The 16,355-nt window shown below is 40.5% G+C and overlaps 1 protein-coding gene across 1 annotated transcript in view; it reads right to left on the reverse strand.

Annotated features, from left to right (window-relative positions):
• Positions 1-543: 543 nt before the first annotated feature.
• LOC121178232 (neural cell adhesion molecule 2-like) overlaps positions 544-16,355 on the reverse strand; it is a 224,610-nt gene continuing 208,798 nt past the window's right edge. Inside the window, exons 17-18 of the mRNA XM_041032794.1 lie at positions 11,630-11,837; positions 544-667 (exon numbers count right to left, since the gene is read on the reverse strand). Coding sequence (XP_040888728.1) covers positions 553-667; positions 11,630-11,837 — 323 coding nt within the window. The 3' untranslated portion in view covers positions 544-552. The remainder of the gene's footprint in view (positions 668-11,629; positions 11,838-16,355) is intronic.

Here is a 16,355-nt window from a genome sequence, read left to right on the forward strand (position 1 = left end):
GGGTCGGTCCATGCATTCGCTCTGACAGAAAAAGAAGCAAGAGCATTAGTGGTGTGAGCTCAGGGGCACACAAGCATACTAGCTTACGCCTGCATTTGTGATTGCGTCTTTTGAGTGAGACGTCCTAGAAAGAGGGGCTGAAGACGTGGTTTATCACCATTTAACTGCATGAAAGTCTTACGTGGACTGTAGAAAGAAAGAGATGAACAAACAAAGAAGATAGCATTGTCAGAGAAAACAAACACACAACAGAAAGTGAGACAAATAAAAGCAAAAAATAATCTACAATCATTGATCAACAAGAGCCTTCCACTGATGCCATGTTTAGAAGAACATGATACACTTATCACTCAAGGTGTCTAAAAGGTTGACCCTTTCTTCCTTTCTATTTTCTCTCTATTATTTGTATTTACACATGCCTTTCACTGGGGCATTGTTATAAACAGATATGGTATTTTACTCCACTATTCTCCAGTGTTGTAGTTTCTCTGGGTTTTGGTCTTGTGATCCGAATGTTCTTTTGGTGGCGAGGGGACCGACCCGTTTTTTTTTTTATGCTTTGCTGTCGTCGGGCTTTGTGTGGATGCTGTTGTCACTGTGCACTTTGATTTCAATCGTATCCGGCTTGAGAGACTCTTTTCCATTTTCTTCCTTCAGCGGTAGCTTCCTGCGGTGAAAAAAGAAAAAAAGAAAGAAAAGGACAGAAAACAGGCACAGAAAAGGATGTAAGATTTGCACCGTGTGTACTCTGCATCTTGGTAATTACAGGAACTTAAAGAACACATATAATTCATGTGAACAGGCACAGACTCGAGAGTGACCACCAAGAGGATGTTTTTGTATGAAGCAGGCACATATAGTGAATGCAAGCTAAATTCGCAGTGAATTACTGCCACGAGAGAGCGTGGGCTTAATGTTTTGGGTTTTCTTTCACAAAATGAGTACTTTCCTGCGTTAAAGCCCACCAGTAACCACCTCTTAGACCTTTTCGTGGGTGAAGGAGTTGCCCCCACAGGGATTAATAAAGCTGAATTTAATTGAAGTGAAAAGGCAGCAGGGATATTAAATACAACAGCCTCTACAGGGCTGCACAAAAGATTATAGAAAGGCATATTATCCATATTCTTGGCACTCTTTGGCCTGGATGGTTGGAGACCTAACCTAAAATAGTGATGCCAATGCATGCAACAGTCACAACCAAACATTGCTCAGCAGGCCCTTTAATGGATTTCCTCCATCCGGTCAGCAGGGATGGTGCCACCCAGGTACACGTTTCTACACTAACTACTACATAAGATTCATACAAATAGTAAAAGAGCACTGAGACACAGAAAAACTTATTGGTCATTTCTGCAGTAACTCCAAGAAATTATGTTTACATACATCTGATTTTCATGTCCATAATGTCTGTAAACATTTCACTGACAACATATTTCACTTGTTCTCCTGCAACATCCACATGCAGCAGCGAAACCAAATGATCAGTTTTATGGCTGCATGTAGCGGAGCAGCAAAGCACTAACTTTAAGCACATGATAAGATGTATTTAATCAAAGCCACAATCTTTCCCTAACTTTAACCAACCTTTAAACCTAACCACACACCTCCAGATGTTATCAGGGTTATCTCAGCTTTAGTTTTTACATTTCAAAAACAGGGACATGAAAGACATGGGTATTTACCAGGCAGGAGGGACCTAATGCAAAGATGATATCAAAATGCATTATGGGAACTGTAGGATCCAGCATTTTGGGATTTTGACCAACGCAAAGGATTAAAAGTCGGGATATCTCAGCATCGACTCCTTCAGTTCTGACCATTCTTTTTCAACTTCATGTAACTGCTATACTAAGTCACCAGATGGGAACTTGGAGGCCACCTAAGAACGCAGAAAATGGACAGATGGTGAGGCAGGGGGGGCTAACAGGGGCCCATTAGCAAATTTTTGGCAAGGGGCCCTCTTACAGGTTAATCCGGGCATGTTGCTACTAAAGTGAAATCAGCCAGCAGTTACATTTCTTTGAAAAATTATTTGGGAATACGATTTGTAGTATATAAACATTATATCTAAGATGGAGCATAGGAGAATCCTATCTATTGATCTAAATGATCAGATACAAGGCTGTATGATTATTACCATTATTATTATGTATTGCACATTTATATTCTAATTTCAGCTGCAGTCATACTGCATTTGGACATTTAAAATGACCGATAATTAGGCAATAGTTATTACAAAACGCTATATAAGTCCTTTTTCGAAGCCATTAAGGGTGGCTCACTGTTTTTACACACTCCATCTACAGAGTTGTAATCCTTTTCATGCATTTGTACGTCTGTGGGACACATTTAAAAGAATTTATTAGCAGGGTCAGTTTTATTTGCTACAGCCACTAAAATACAAAAGCCAAACCAAAATCCACTTATTGACAAAGCAGCAGAGACACATTCATTTGAAAAATATGAACCAGGCACAGACCAGTGTGAAATGCACAGTTGACTGTCTTTTGTTGTTTCATTTTGGAGATCAAGCCTGTGCTGAAATTTGAGCAAGAGACGTCTCAGGGCAATTTGTCCTTCAGCAGAAGCTTGTTCCTACGCCTAAACAGCAAAAACACACACAGAACAATAAACACCATAGTGCAAAATATGAGTTGTAGGCCTTTTTGCACATCAAAGCTGCAAAAATCCTTTCTTCTACAATTCATCTTTTGGGACTGGCATAGATTTAATAAGGGAACTTAATAAGGAGCAGTAGCTTTAACCTGGTTTCACCTCATCTGTTCACTCGTGTCCCTGGTGTTTTGTTCTCTCAGTGTCTATGTTTCCGGTTCTATCAAGGGATTTAGAAAAAGGGAAGAGAACATAGATATAGACCTGATCCTGCTCAGTGTGCCTTCAGATCATGAGTATTAGGCGACCAGCAGGCCAGTATCAACACACTTTAGCTGAGGGCTACTCATTTCCTGAGTTCACAGGGTTACACTGCTTATTTTGTTGCCTTTCCAGCTCCTGTTAATCATTCAAGACTCGTCCGTCACCTTCCCCAAGAAACATAATCCATCCACCATCGACGCCTTTGACTCAAAGTTCTGCTCTATCCCCTATGTTAGCCATAAAACACGAAATAATTTGACTTTTCAAGGTTTTATGTGGCAGACGACACACCCCACATATAAAACCGGCTAGCTAAATATGAGATGAAATGACTCTGAATGAATCAAGAATTAGAGCAGGAGTTGGAGTAAAACTTTCCTCATTTAGATACTTAAGGTTTGAGAACATTGGTTTTCCTCTTTGCTCCATAACTTTCAATTTTTTGGTCCTTTAATCAAATATTAGATGTGAATCACTCGGTAATACCCATGACTGATGTGATAGAGGTTTATTCGTTGAATTCAGTAATTATTTCCTCATTATTTCTTTATTTAAAGGCCTAATTTTAGACCCAGTGTTTGTGCCCACTGATGGCCTGATGGCTGTTTCATAATATTGGATTTTTTTTACTATATAAACAGTGAATTGTCAAAATCAGCCTCTCTATCAGCATAAAATCAATTCCAAATAGCCCTAATAGATGTTTACCTACTCCAGGGGACTTTTTCAGTGAGTGAGATCATGAATGTAAAACAGTAGCCCTGCATGATACTGTACCTAATAAGCCCAAATATTGCAATTGGCCAGAGGGGGTTCCCCTTTGGTTGATTGGTGGATGTTAAAGTTCCTGCACAGTGGAGCCAATTTCATGTCCCATTAGCTTCATGCAAACCCAGATTGGACTTATGTTGAGATGGCAAGGTTTTCTCAACATATGGGAAGGTCCTGCTGCTTCTTCCTTCCACTTTCAAGTCAAGGTAATCACAAATGCATTTTCTGAACCAATGTCTCACAACAGTCTGTCATTAGCAGGTCGATACACTGGCAGGACTGGTAGAGGCAAATGGGAACTAGACGTTATTAAGTACAGTATAATCAATAATAACTGATAAATGTTCCCAGGTTCATAATGAGATCTCCAGTTGCATTTTGGCCATACATAGCAATGGAGAGGGAGGGAAATAAAATTTATCAGTCACAGGTGGTGCCAGAGATTTTTAGGGCTAATTGTGGGCTCACTTATTTTAATAATTTATTGGTGGGGCTACTGAATTTCTAGTAAATACATGAATACAGTACATGTGGCATCTCAAAGACAGTTTCAAGTGGCATATGCCTGCTATAAATAATGACCCCCCAAAAAAAGTGGTAGCACAGGTCCAAATATAGAACCAGAGAACCAAATACAGAAATCTTAGCAAGAAAATACATAGGACACAGTTAGTGGTCCTTCCTCTTGCTGCTGGCAGGTTAATGTTGCTAAGCAGTGACTGGAGCAGCAATGCCTTTGAAATGAATCAATAAATACAAAAAATACAATATTTTTTCTTGTGTGCTTCTCACACGAAAACTATTTCTATCCAATAAATTTCTGCCATTTCTCAGGTATTTCGTCCCCCTGCTGACAAGACTGCTGGTTGTGAGGACTCAGACGCCACAGTGAGGGTTGCAGTGGTGCGACTTGAACAGATAGATGCTTCAATAGCGCTTTCTGTACACACATCAGATACTGATATCTCACATCACAAAGGAGAGAATATAACAAAAGAGACAAAATAGTGAAAAGATTTCCTGAAAGTGACAGACTCTGCATGGGTTCGCTTGATGGACAGACGACTCCTCCCTTTCGCAGCTACACACTGTGACCTTGGCAGACATGACAACTTTGTTCTCACACAAAGATCGTGCTATGTTTGAATATTTTTAACAGTAGCACAAAGCTGTGTTGTCAGCAGGCGTGATAACTAATTCAGGTTAAAGTGAAAGGCAGTCTCGAGGTGGATTTTCCCTCATATGCTGACAGAACCGTAGTAATGGACTCTTCGTTTTTCTGCAGAGTTACTGCCTCCTATGTTTTCACCTCTACAAGACTCATCACCCCTGTACACACACACACACTACGTCACGTGCATATACTGTATGTAAGCGCGCACACGGCCTCAGAAGCTACATTTAAAACAACGTCTGGGACACAAAGCAAACAGAAATGCGACTGGGTCTTAACAAACCTCTTTGATTATGGGGCGAGAGCCAGAAGCTGTGTGTACCTCATGGTGGGCTGGGGAGATATCAGAGTGTGTATGCAGATGTTTATTTGTAATACGTAAACTTCTAAGTGACACCAAAGCACAGCAGGGGTGACTTGTTCTTTCCACTGCTGACGTTAATTAAGCACAAGGCCATCTCCAGCAGGCCATAAAGGCTGAGTACTATTCCTGCTTTTCACAGAGATAAATTAGGTGGCCCAGGGTATAAACCACATCCCAGGAGTGTTTGTTTACACTCTTATCTGAATCTTTACATTTACATTTATATTTTCCTCATGCATATTTTATGATTGCTGTCATCCAGGATCTCGCAGTGAGCGTAGAAATAGAAATGTTGACCAAGGACACAAGGACAACACTGCTGATGGACACTCTGACTGTTCACTCGAGGATCAGAGACCTTGTTACCTCATGACACTGAGAAATCAGTTTGTTTGCACAATCGTCTTTTCCAAGGCAAACGTGCATGTTTTTTTTCCCCTATTTCCAAAATCAGGTGTGTTCACTTCAAAGCCTTTTAGCTTTTGAGACAACCTATTTTTTGTTTGGGATTGCTGCAAAATCACACTTCAGACTGGATTTATTTATCAGGGGAGGTGCTGTGATTTTGAGAAATATATTTATTGGGTTTTTCAGAATTAACTGTTATGCTATTTGCTATCTTTACACACTACATTTTCATTTTCATGTACTCAGCAAACATTCTGCATTCAAGATAATTAATTTAATTGTTTGCATATTTTATTTTCCATGCCGAAACAGTAGGAAAGACTTTTAAAACAGTCCAGAGGTAAGTGCCTCAGTGTTTTGCAATTCAATGTTCAGCCTGAAGAGAGCATAAACTTTATATTTGCACCTGACAGGCTCAACTCAGGTGGAAATAATCCCAGAATAAATACCCGTGGGCAGACAGGCAACACAATATTGATTATATGAGATATTGTTTGTATGACCTTTGAAATTTTGGGCAGCTCCAAAGGCAGTGGAGTTATGTGCCTTCTTGTGGACCGCATTTAATACATAAATCAGGATTATTATTACTGAAGTGATTTAACAGGGAGGGAGTTATATATCTATGTAGTATCTAGTATTGATAGTCTGCTGTTGTGTGTCATCTTCAGATTTTTCTACATCTAAGTCTGCAGACCGAGTCAATTTATTGTTGTTTGTGGATTCTTTAGATATATCTACAAGCATTTTATACAGAAGGGAAACTTGGCCGCGACCTTGAAGATAATCTAGAATGGCCTTTTCAAGACCAGACAGGGCAGGTCTACAAGGAGACGGTTTAATGTTTAAGTGCTGTAAAAATATCATTCCTAATTCGTAGGTACTTGAAACAGTGTTTTGAAGGGATATCATTCATTCTCTTCTAATACTCCAAACTATAAAGTATATCATTGTCATTATACATATCCATAACTTTGCTAATCCCTCTCTCTGCCCAGAGTCTGAAGCCAGGGTCACCTCTGCCGGGAGGAAATCTACAGCTTCTCCACACTGGTGTAAAAGCTAATATATGTGACACTGTTTAAGTGTCTTTAGGACTCTTATAGTATTCCTGAGAAAAGGGTTATGGGTATATTTTAGCAGGTTTTTCATTGTATCAGAATACAGATGGGGCTTTAGGGGTAATGGAGATGCAGTGGCATTTTCTCTTGTGACCCAGGGTATTTTAGGATTGTCTGAGAACCAATGCATGGCTGCTCTAATCTGGACTTCCCAATTACACCAGAGAAAGTTTGGAACTTTGAGTCCTGCCCTTTCATATGGCAAGTAAAGTGGGATAAGTCTAAATCTGGGGCATTTGTTATTTCAAATAAAGTCTGATAAGAAGCAGATGAGGCTTGGACTGGAGGTCAGCACTAACTTGGTTCCAGCCAGTGATGATCTTGTTGTTGGTAGTTTAGGTTTAGACCGACTTGCAGTTTTTGGTCTTGTTGACTTCTTGTTATTTTCCATTGCCAAAGTGATTTTGCTTTGCTTTACTTGCTTTAACTACAATTAAGAACTTACAAAGAGTATAAGACTTAAGAGGAGCATCAGTTAAACTGCCACAATCACAGTTAATTAGATGTCAGACGTCCAAGCCTGCTGCTCCAGAATTTCAACTTTAAGTGCTCTCTACATGTCAACACAAAGTCTTGTCTGCTTAGGAAGTTTGCACAGTCAAGGGTCTCTGTAACCCTATAATGATGTGCTTTTACTTTTTCTTACTAGCATGACAGAGACAAAGAGGGGAAAAAATGCTCAGGCTTGCTTAATAAAATGCAATGTAGCACAAAAACACGGAAGCAGTAATTAAAGTAGGGCATCATGGATGACTGGCCAAAGGAGTTACAATCCATCGATTGTAATTAATTTACTGTGCCTTTAATATCTTTTTCTACAACACAGCGTCCCAGAATTAAATATTTAAAGCATGTATGTGAAAACTACCCTCCATCTTGCTGAACACATTTCCACTCATTAAACTATTATAATATTTTTAACCCTCACACATCCAACTCAACTGCAGTAAAACCACTGTCACTCAGCATTATTGTACTTTGATCAGACAGCACACCTATATAGACTCACAAGTCCTTGAGGATGGGGCTGGTTTTACCACTAAGACCTGAGACAGTTCTGGAGTAAATAGTTAAAGCTTATACATAGAAAGTGTTTCTTTCCCTTTTTATAAAATATTGGTTTCCCTCCACACATTGTTAGTGCAAAGAAAGGGACCCAGCAGTACTTATAAACTGAATAAAAGTCAAAATAAAATGATTAAATGGCAACTCAAAGAATGGATTTTTCTTCAGTGTTTGACACTGTTCTAGAAATGTTTTTCTTCCTATGGTCGCAGGAACCCAGAGCCTTAAAAATAATCCAGCATTCAGCATTTTATTTCCTGCAATGAGTCATCAGAGGATGTAGACGTTCAAAAGTCTGGTCTCCTCCTAGTCAAATGTATCACTGAGCCTCTACTCTAACCCCTGAAGTCTGAGCAAAAACCGCAAACTGTTCACTGACGTCAGCACCAGCCTCTTCTGCGTCACCTTGTGTCAAACTTTCTTACTCTGATGATTTTTGCTCAGACTTTTCCTGAAGTCTGAAAAACTGCTTTAGGTATATCTCTGGCTGAGGACAAGGTAACACTGTCAGAACTCTGCAGAGAGAACCAAAAAAAGGCAACATTCACTTTTTGACAGCTAATAGTTGAATATTGGCACCAAAGTATTTTGATAATTGCAAACTTAGTTCAGTATTTAAGTGAAAACTGAACTTCTGTATGACACTGTCCCTCAGGTGCTTGCTGGGAGGTTACTGAAAGGCCAGACAGGTGCACAAATCTATTCCTGGATGAATGACTGACAGGAAGGCACTGGATTTGCCACTGTGACTATCACCAGCAGTGAATATCAAGAAAAGTGCCTCGAGACAACGCAGAACAAACTGGGCACAGAACCAAAATTATAGACTGCCAGAGACGTAATAACATTTATTTGTTGAATTTGAGTTTTAATTGCTTGAATATGTGTATTTAAAATGTTCCTTCAGTTAAAATGTGAAAAGTTATCTCTGTTTTTTATATAGCACTTTATGCTATTGCAGTGTAACACTGTTTCACAGTAAAAAACAGCAAAGTCATGCCCAGATGGACGCTTAAAGCTTAACAGCAGAGATGGAGTCAGGTAGGACTTCACACTCTGTTAACCTGTCCAGACTCAAGGTGTACAAGTCTATTTCCATCTGTCCATTGGGCCCACCAACATCATAACACACAGTCAAGAACTTACATTTAAAACTCAAAAAGTGGAAGTGAGGATCGACTTCTGAAGCCACCGGGGCCGCTGCGAACACGGCCGAGTCATTCAACTTTTCCTGAGGCAGCTACGAAGCCCAGCGTGTCCCGTCTAATCTTGGCACAATTCGACAGATTCATAATAGAAAGACACCCTCATGTCCTTATCATATGTCTGTGCACCGGTCCAGCTCTGACTTTAAGTTAAAGCTGCAGTGATGAAAGGGCACTCAGCCGCTCCCTGCTAAGCTTCAGGACCACACCAGGGCCAGAATATGGCCAGTTAGGACCGTCCATGGCCCCGCCAGATCCAGAAACCCTGTGTGTCTTAAATATTTCTGACGTGTCAGAGCTGCACCACCTCCAGTTTTCTCTCTTGATCCCGAACCAGAGCACGCACGCATTTATATACACACTCCTCGGCTCACATCCCCGAAACACAAACAGCCTCTCATCTGTCACTTCATGCTATTTATCACTGTATACACTCTTATTGATATCACTATTGATATTGTTGCGCAGGATTTGATGATCTTTACAACTTATTACCCCCTCAGCATCCTCAGACTCGTACTACTAGCTCAGTGGGAGTATCCAAGCTTTGTATTATCTCAAGTGTTATCTCATTAGACTCACTTCAGCTCAGTGCTGTGACTCATTGTACAGCAGACCGCTACATTACTTCACTCTCTCCACACTAGCTCAAAGAAAAATTCTATTTCTGTGCAACCAGGATCTTGTTTTGGCTGTCACGGCCATCATTCCTATCAGCTGTGAAACCAGTTTCTCTGCAGGGATCGGGGGGATGCAGAGGCACCAGTTTCATCAATGGTACAATAGGAAAACAAACACAAGTGTTCACACAACCAATACCCCACTATTGACGCTGCCCAACTGTTTGTTTTTTAAATTAATGTTAAACTGGATATTATTGAACACTATTCAATGTTGTTGGAAAATATTCTTTTCCTGTAAGGTATTTTGTTAAAAGATTTATCCATAATGTTTAGGTTTGGTCTGTAGTTCATTATTTCTGCCCAAATCCTCATTTTAGGGGTTCTCTGGTGACCTGGGGGTTAAGGTGCTGACCACGATGTGGAACATCCGGAGACCTTTGCTGCATGTTATCCTCCGTCCCTCTCTCCCCCTCATTTTCTGTCATCTCGCTACTGTTGCTGCCAAATAAAGGCATAAAAACGCGTATCTGTGTCCCTGAATCTCAGCAACAAAGCTGCAGGAGAATAATCATAAACAATATGAATGTTCTCTCATAGTAAGACTTGCATTGTAAAATAAATAGAGAGCCACTGCCTCTGCCTGTCAGAACCATGCACACTGCAGGTCTGTGACACTGCCTTGAGCTTGTGATGTGACTGCACTAAATTATCAAGTCTAATTCAGTCATAAAAAAGTTGTGGTAACATACAGGCTGTAAATGCCTGTGTGAGTTGCTGCTACACTGCTGGCTCTAACATAATGCTGCATGCAGTCCGGTCAGGCAGTCACTCAGCCCTCCAGCACTGTGAGCTTAGTGACTCAGCAAACCCCCCCCACCCTTCTTCCTCCTCTTCCTCCTCCTCTCTTTCTCTGCGCCCTCTCTCTACAGCACAGACACTGGGCTGGCACACTGCTGACCATTTTAAAACAAAAAATGGCACTGCTGGGGCGAATGAATCAGACTCTGTGGGTGCCATCTCACTAAACTTTACCTTTGTACTGGGACTAAATCTGAAAATCGATTGTGCTGTTAATTTCATGGGGTGAGGCTTTTAAATTGAATGCTGTCTGATGAGAGGAATAAAGGTGAAGTGTGTGTTTGCTAAGACATCCATGCAGTGATACAGTATGAGACTTCTGTTGGGCGGCTCACAGACTGTTTGCATGCATACATTATACACTCACAGAGGTATACGCACAAAGCACGACAGAACATGACGTGAATTACAAACACGGTTGTACATGCACATCACGAATGTGCACATACGCACAATGCATGCAGAGGAAGGTGAACTCTGCACATAGTATGAAAGGCACTGATGTTAGTGAATAAGACATAATCAGAGACATACTGTGGTTGAAAGGGTGGTTGGGCGGCTGTTGTAGGTGTACCTACAGTAAATGGTAAAAAGAAGTCTCCTTTTCTCATTCACAGCAAATAGGTTAAAGAGGATTCTAGGATGTATGTGACAAGAAGAGTTTCACTAAGCTATTCACAAATGTTTGAAAGTTAAGACTTAATGAAATGATTGGGAGAACAAAGAAAGGAAAACTTTGAACAACTTGTGAAACTTTTTAAAAGAGTCATTGGTCAAAATCTTTGACAAAATAACAAAATGGATACTTCATTTTAAATTTCTTAATCAAGGACAATTTCTGTCCAATTTCTGTCAATTTTCTGTCCAAAGCTGGTTATTTAATACGTGGAAATAATTTCTTGACATCTATGTGTAAATTTGTATTCATCCATTGAGTTCTTTCAGTTCATTGTTGCACAAAATTATACAGCAAAGAAAGAGTAGTTGCCAGAGAGACCAAAGGTAACCCACAAGCATCAAGATACACCCACAGCAGATGCTCCCTCTACAAGCATGAATGACCTGGTGACTGACAAACATTGATATTGGTATCATAGAAATTAAAGGAAGAGTTAGAGTGTCTGTTCAAAAACACAAGACAATATAAAAAACAGAGAACTCACAGGTAGGCGGCCTTGCCCTCCTCGATGTCTTTGCCCTTGCCGCTGGTGGCTGTTTTCTTGCTGCACAGCGTGCGTGTAATGCACATCAGCAGGCCGCAGTGACGCAGGAAGAAGCAGCTGACGTCCACCAGCACGAGGAGCAGCAGCAGCGCTCCCAGGCCCAGGCCCACCACCGCCCCCAACCCCAGGCCGCTGAACAGGGATTCTGCTAAGGCAGTGAAACAGACACGCAGACACACAACACACAACAGGGAGAGAATACTGTTAGCAATTTTGATTCACACACTTGCTCTCCAAGACACACAGACAAAGGTCAGGGTTAGTTGTAGAGCAGCATCACTGGAGCTGGTAGGGATTCATCAGCTTGCTCAAGGACATGTCCTCCGGTCAGCTGCCTGCTCAGATGAGGCCTAACCTCCGAGTGAAGGTCAGCCTCCTTGCTACGCCCCCATACATCCATACGTGCAGGGTGTAACAGTAGCAGTTTCAGAAAACTACAAAGCTGTACCAAACAAGAGCACACTCACTCCCAAACAACTTTTACCGTGGTTATTTTCAGAACCACTCGAAGGTCAGTGAATTCCTCCAGAGCCATCTGGACAGTTTCCAACACGTAGATAAGTCCTAATCCACAACGCCTCAACTCCACACAATCCTCAGCGGAGGATCTTGATTATTAGCGTGAATCCACCAAATCTCCTCCAAAACGAATCAATTGCAGCCTCTCAAAGTTTTTGGATATACAGTTAATACAATAAAAGTTTTAAAGATTTAGATAAATGAGGAAAAGGAGATCTGCAGGGCTCAAAAACAAGTGGGAAAGGCTTTACCTGGTGATTTCTTTGTAATATCAGAAGATCTGCAGTTTCCTATCTGTTTAAGAACTTCAAGAATAAAGTACCATCAGCATTTTATGGGCCTGAAACTACAGAACTAAACAATTTTTTTCTTCTGTATTGGCCCTCAAGCCCCTGTAACTGCCTTCTCCATCATTTGCCAACTGTCAACATCTCTGGTTCCACAGGTGCAGAAGTTTGTGTACACTTTTTCAGCGATATTGTAGCACACTGCAGCTCAAAGCAGCAAGCGTCAGCATTACCATACTAATGCTTCAGCCTGTGTGTCCACTGGGTGCCTCTTATTCAGTAGCTTGAAGCACTAAACAGATTCGCATGGGAAGCAAAGTAAGTATTTTCAGCTAAAACTTGAAATACTTTGTCTCAGAGTGGCCAGCACACCGCGCTCTGAAACACATCAAGCTCTCAGCTCAGTCGGGAACAAGCAGCAGGGCCTGCTTTCAATTGAAAGTAATGAGAAAATGAAGGCAGCGCAGGAAAGAGAGGCTCCCAGCGGGCACGGCTGAATAGAGTTGTGCCCTTAAGTGATCCTGGGGTTGAGCAAACTGAACATCCACTGTAGGATCAGTGTTGACAGCTGGAGGTCAGACCACGCCAGGAGTAATAAGGGATGGAAGAGTGAGAATGAATGAACTTTCCTACTTAAGAATATTCTCATATGGGTGTTCAGTAGCCTGTGAGCTGAAAAGGGGGATCAGACATTAATATGAAGGTGTAAGTGCCCAGAGATGGTTGAAGGAAGAAGATGTAGACAGTCTTCAGTCAATTTTTCCACATTCCCATCTACATTACTGTGTGTTTGGTAGATTCTACATCCATTTACAGAGTGTGGCAAGACTAAAAATGTCTTTAACCCTTCAGGAAGGGGCTTTATTACTGAACCTGTTACCAGCACAAGTTCCATAGCAATAAAAAGGTTACTGATAATCCTATTAAACGTAACATTTACAATTGTACAACCAAAATGTCGGAATGAATTTAAGAGATACTGAACCAAAGTTACAGAAGCACAAGTTAAATAATGTGAGAACTTTTTTCCCCCCATGTTTGTGATTCTGTACATGAGTTCAGTATCGTTTAGATCAATTCTAGCTCTTTGATAGTAAACTCCAAAGAGTTACTGTTCACAGGAGACTTGTATCATGACTCTAAGTCTGACTCCCACTCCAGTGATTTTAGTGATGCACTTCCATGAGGTGAGAAGAGTTGAAAAAGACAGATTAAAACAAAAAAAGTTAAAATCTGTGTAGCAGAGGCCAAGATATTCTGAATTTAACGCGCTTGTATGGACCAAACTTGTTAATCCATGGTAAGAATCACAATAGTAGTAGCAGTGCAAAAGGACAATGCACCAGTACGATTCTTATTTTTAATGTTTGTAATTAATCTACGCCTCAGTAAAACACTGTGAATCGCTCTCTGTTTGAATGCTGCTGTACAAATAAACTTGCCTCGCCTTACTGTTCATGCACTGCCTCCCCATTATGGCTGAAACACCCTCAAATTAAAGCTGAGAGTCAACACTTAAACCTCATAGTCACTGTTTCATTTCAAATCCAGTGTGCAGGAGCTCTGAGCCAACGCAACCAAAATGGGTGAACTTCCAAATGCTCCTGCGCCACACTGGAAGCTGTCACTGTGTGTCGCAACCCAAATGACTCTCATGTTGGTGACTTTGTTCTTGACTTAGAGCTGAGACTGCAGACAATGGAGACTGGCAGCGAGTCAAAGCACAGAGAGACGAACAGAAAGTCAGACACAAAGAGAACCTTGTAGCAAGAGGCACTCTAATTAAAACACTTTGCGTTTTTTTTGTGAATCCGGGGATATGGGATTTGAAACTTGTTGACTGGATCAATATTTTCTCACCGCCACAGGCTACTGTTTTGTATCTCACCTTTTGAAAGTTTATCTGAGTTAATTTGGCTGCTGAAGCTACAGATTCAGAGGGTGGTAAACAACATCTCTCCAGCTCCCCTGAAGCATTCACATACTCCAGGAGAGAAAAAGAATACTAATCCCTCCTGTAAGCCATACTTCACTTCTTTTTCATCATCAGACTTCTTTGGCCTGAAGCTTTCATATCTGTTTACATTTTAACATCACATAAAGCCCTTGTCTCTTTTATACATTTGCGATATTGCAAATAATGTCACACTTCTTAGGCATTATACAGAGAAATGAGTAGTCGAACACACAGTGAACCACAAAAATGTTTTAAACAAAATCAAAAAAGTTGTAGGCATTTACTCCTATACTGAAAACTAACTGAAATCTTTTAGGCCACTGGACACTCTGATAATGTGTTTTCTTAAATGTTGTCTTTTCTGTTTTTTTAAGCATGTTTCTTCCAGTGCTGTTGGGTTTTGCACCTCAGGGCCAATGCTAAAATAATCAAGGATTAAAAATGAAAGAAGTTAATTTAATGTTGTTTAAATATTCAGTATGTGGGGGCGTTCAGTCCTCTGTCTGAACATAATGTGTCTTGACATCTAATTTGCTTGTCTTTAGTTATAATATTTGAAATTTTGCAACATGAAAAAAAAACAAATAAAAAAATAGAAGTAAATTGTCTCACTTCCTTTTCACTTTCAGGTTGGGGTCATCAAGGATTCAGCAGCTGCTCTTTGAGTGTCTGAATATGCTGCAGGCACCAAGTACATTCAATGCTTTGAGACAATTTCTCCAAAAGCAGCATTTCTTTAACTAAAAATGTGCTTCTGTGTCTGAACCATAACAGTCCAGGGTTGCCTGCCAGGTGCCCTGGTGCCTTAATGACTTCACGAAGGCAGAACTATAGATGTAGAGGTTGTAAAAAGAAAGTAATGTACCGCCTTCAGTACTGCAGACTGTAATTTATTTTTTTTTAGCTGCATTCTGTGAGCCAGAAACAGGATGCCTTCCTTCACGAAACAGCTCCCATCTCTGCATAAGGAATTAAAGCATGAAAAGCGGCTTAACTTTAAGTTTAATAAACAAAGATGAAACACGACCAAACAAAGTGTGTGGCCACGAGTCAAACTGTTTTCAAGCAAGCAGCCAAGATACTAATACTTTATGATGTGAGGAAAACAAGAGCATGTAACAGGGGACGAAAGTGAATAATATGGTGATATAAAAGTTAAAACACAAAAAATATGCTTCATGTTATGTAATTTGTTGGTAATTTACAGTATGTACTGATCTGCAGCACATTTTCATTAGGGTCACCTGTGGCTGCAGCCAATTTATAATGTAAGAGTACAGAGAAGTAATGAGGTAATTTTTATGGTTGGGTCTTTCAGAGGGCAACGCTGCTCTCCTCTTGGACCAAAATGATCACCTGCACTTACACTGATGCAAAGCTGCACTGTGCACATACAAATCTCATCATCCCGGTCAAGAAAGGTCATTTTTTTCGAGGATAAAACGGAATTATTTATGTATTTAAAGGCCTTTTTAAATCTCAAACGCATAAACTTGTTAATTGGTTTAATTCATTGTGCATAAGATATTAGGTATTTTTGTGATTCATCGGATGACGGTGCATGGCAAATTAGCTTTGGCTATAAATGCTGTGAATGTGGCATTGGTTCATACATTTATATATAAGTACATGCAAATAAACATGCTATTTAAATGAACATTAAATAAACAAATAATTGGTGTGACCGTAGTATGTTTTGTTTATTACCAAACTGTCAAGGTGGACAGTCAGACAGTTATTTTGAAAGGATTTAACCGAGACAAAATCACAACACTGTCTGGCTGTTTGTGCTCCGGTCTAAACTTTCTAAAGAATGTGTGAAGAGGCAGCGTCTGGCCTTTTCTCGTTTGTGTTACTGGAATCTAACTTTGCGAGTAACACTCTTCTGGTGGAATCTTTCCCA

This window comes from Toxotes jaculatrix, chromosome 24 (genome assembly GCF_017976425.1).
Source record: "Toxotes jaculatrix isolate fToxJac2 chromosome 24, fToxJac2.pri, whole genome shotgun sequence".
In the NCBI taxonomy this organism is placed as follows: domain Eukaryota; kingdom Metazoa; phylum Chordata; class Actinopteri; family Toxotidae; genus Toxotes; species Toxotes jaculatrix.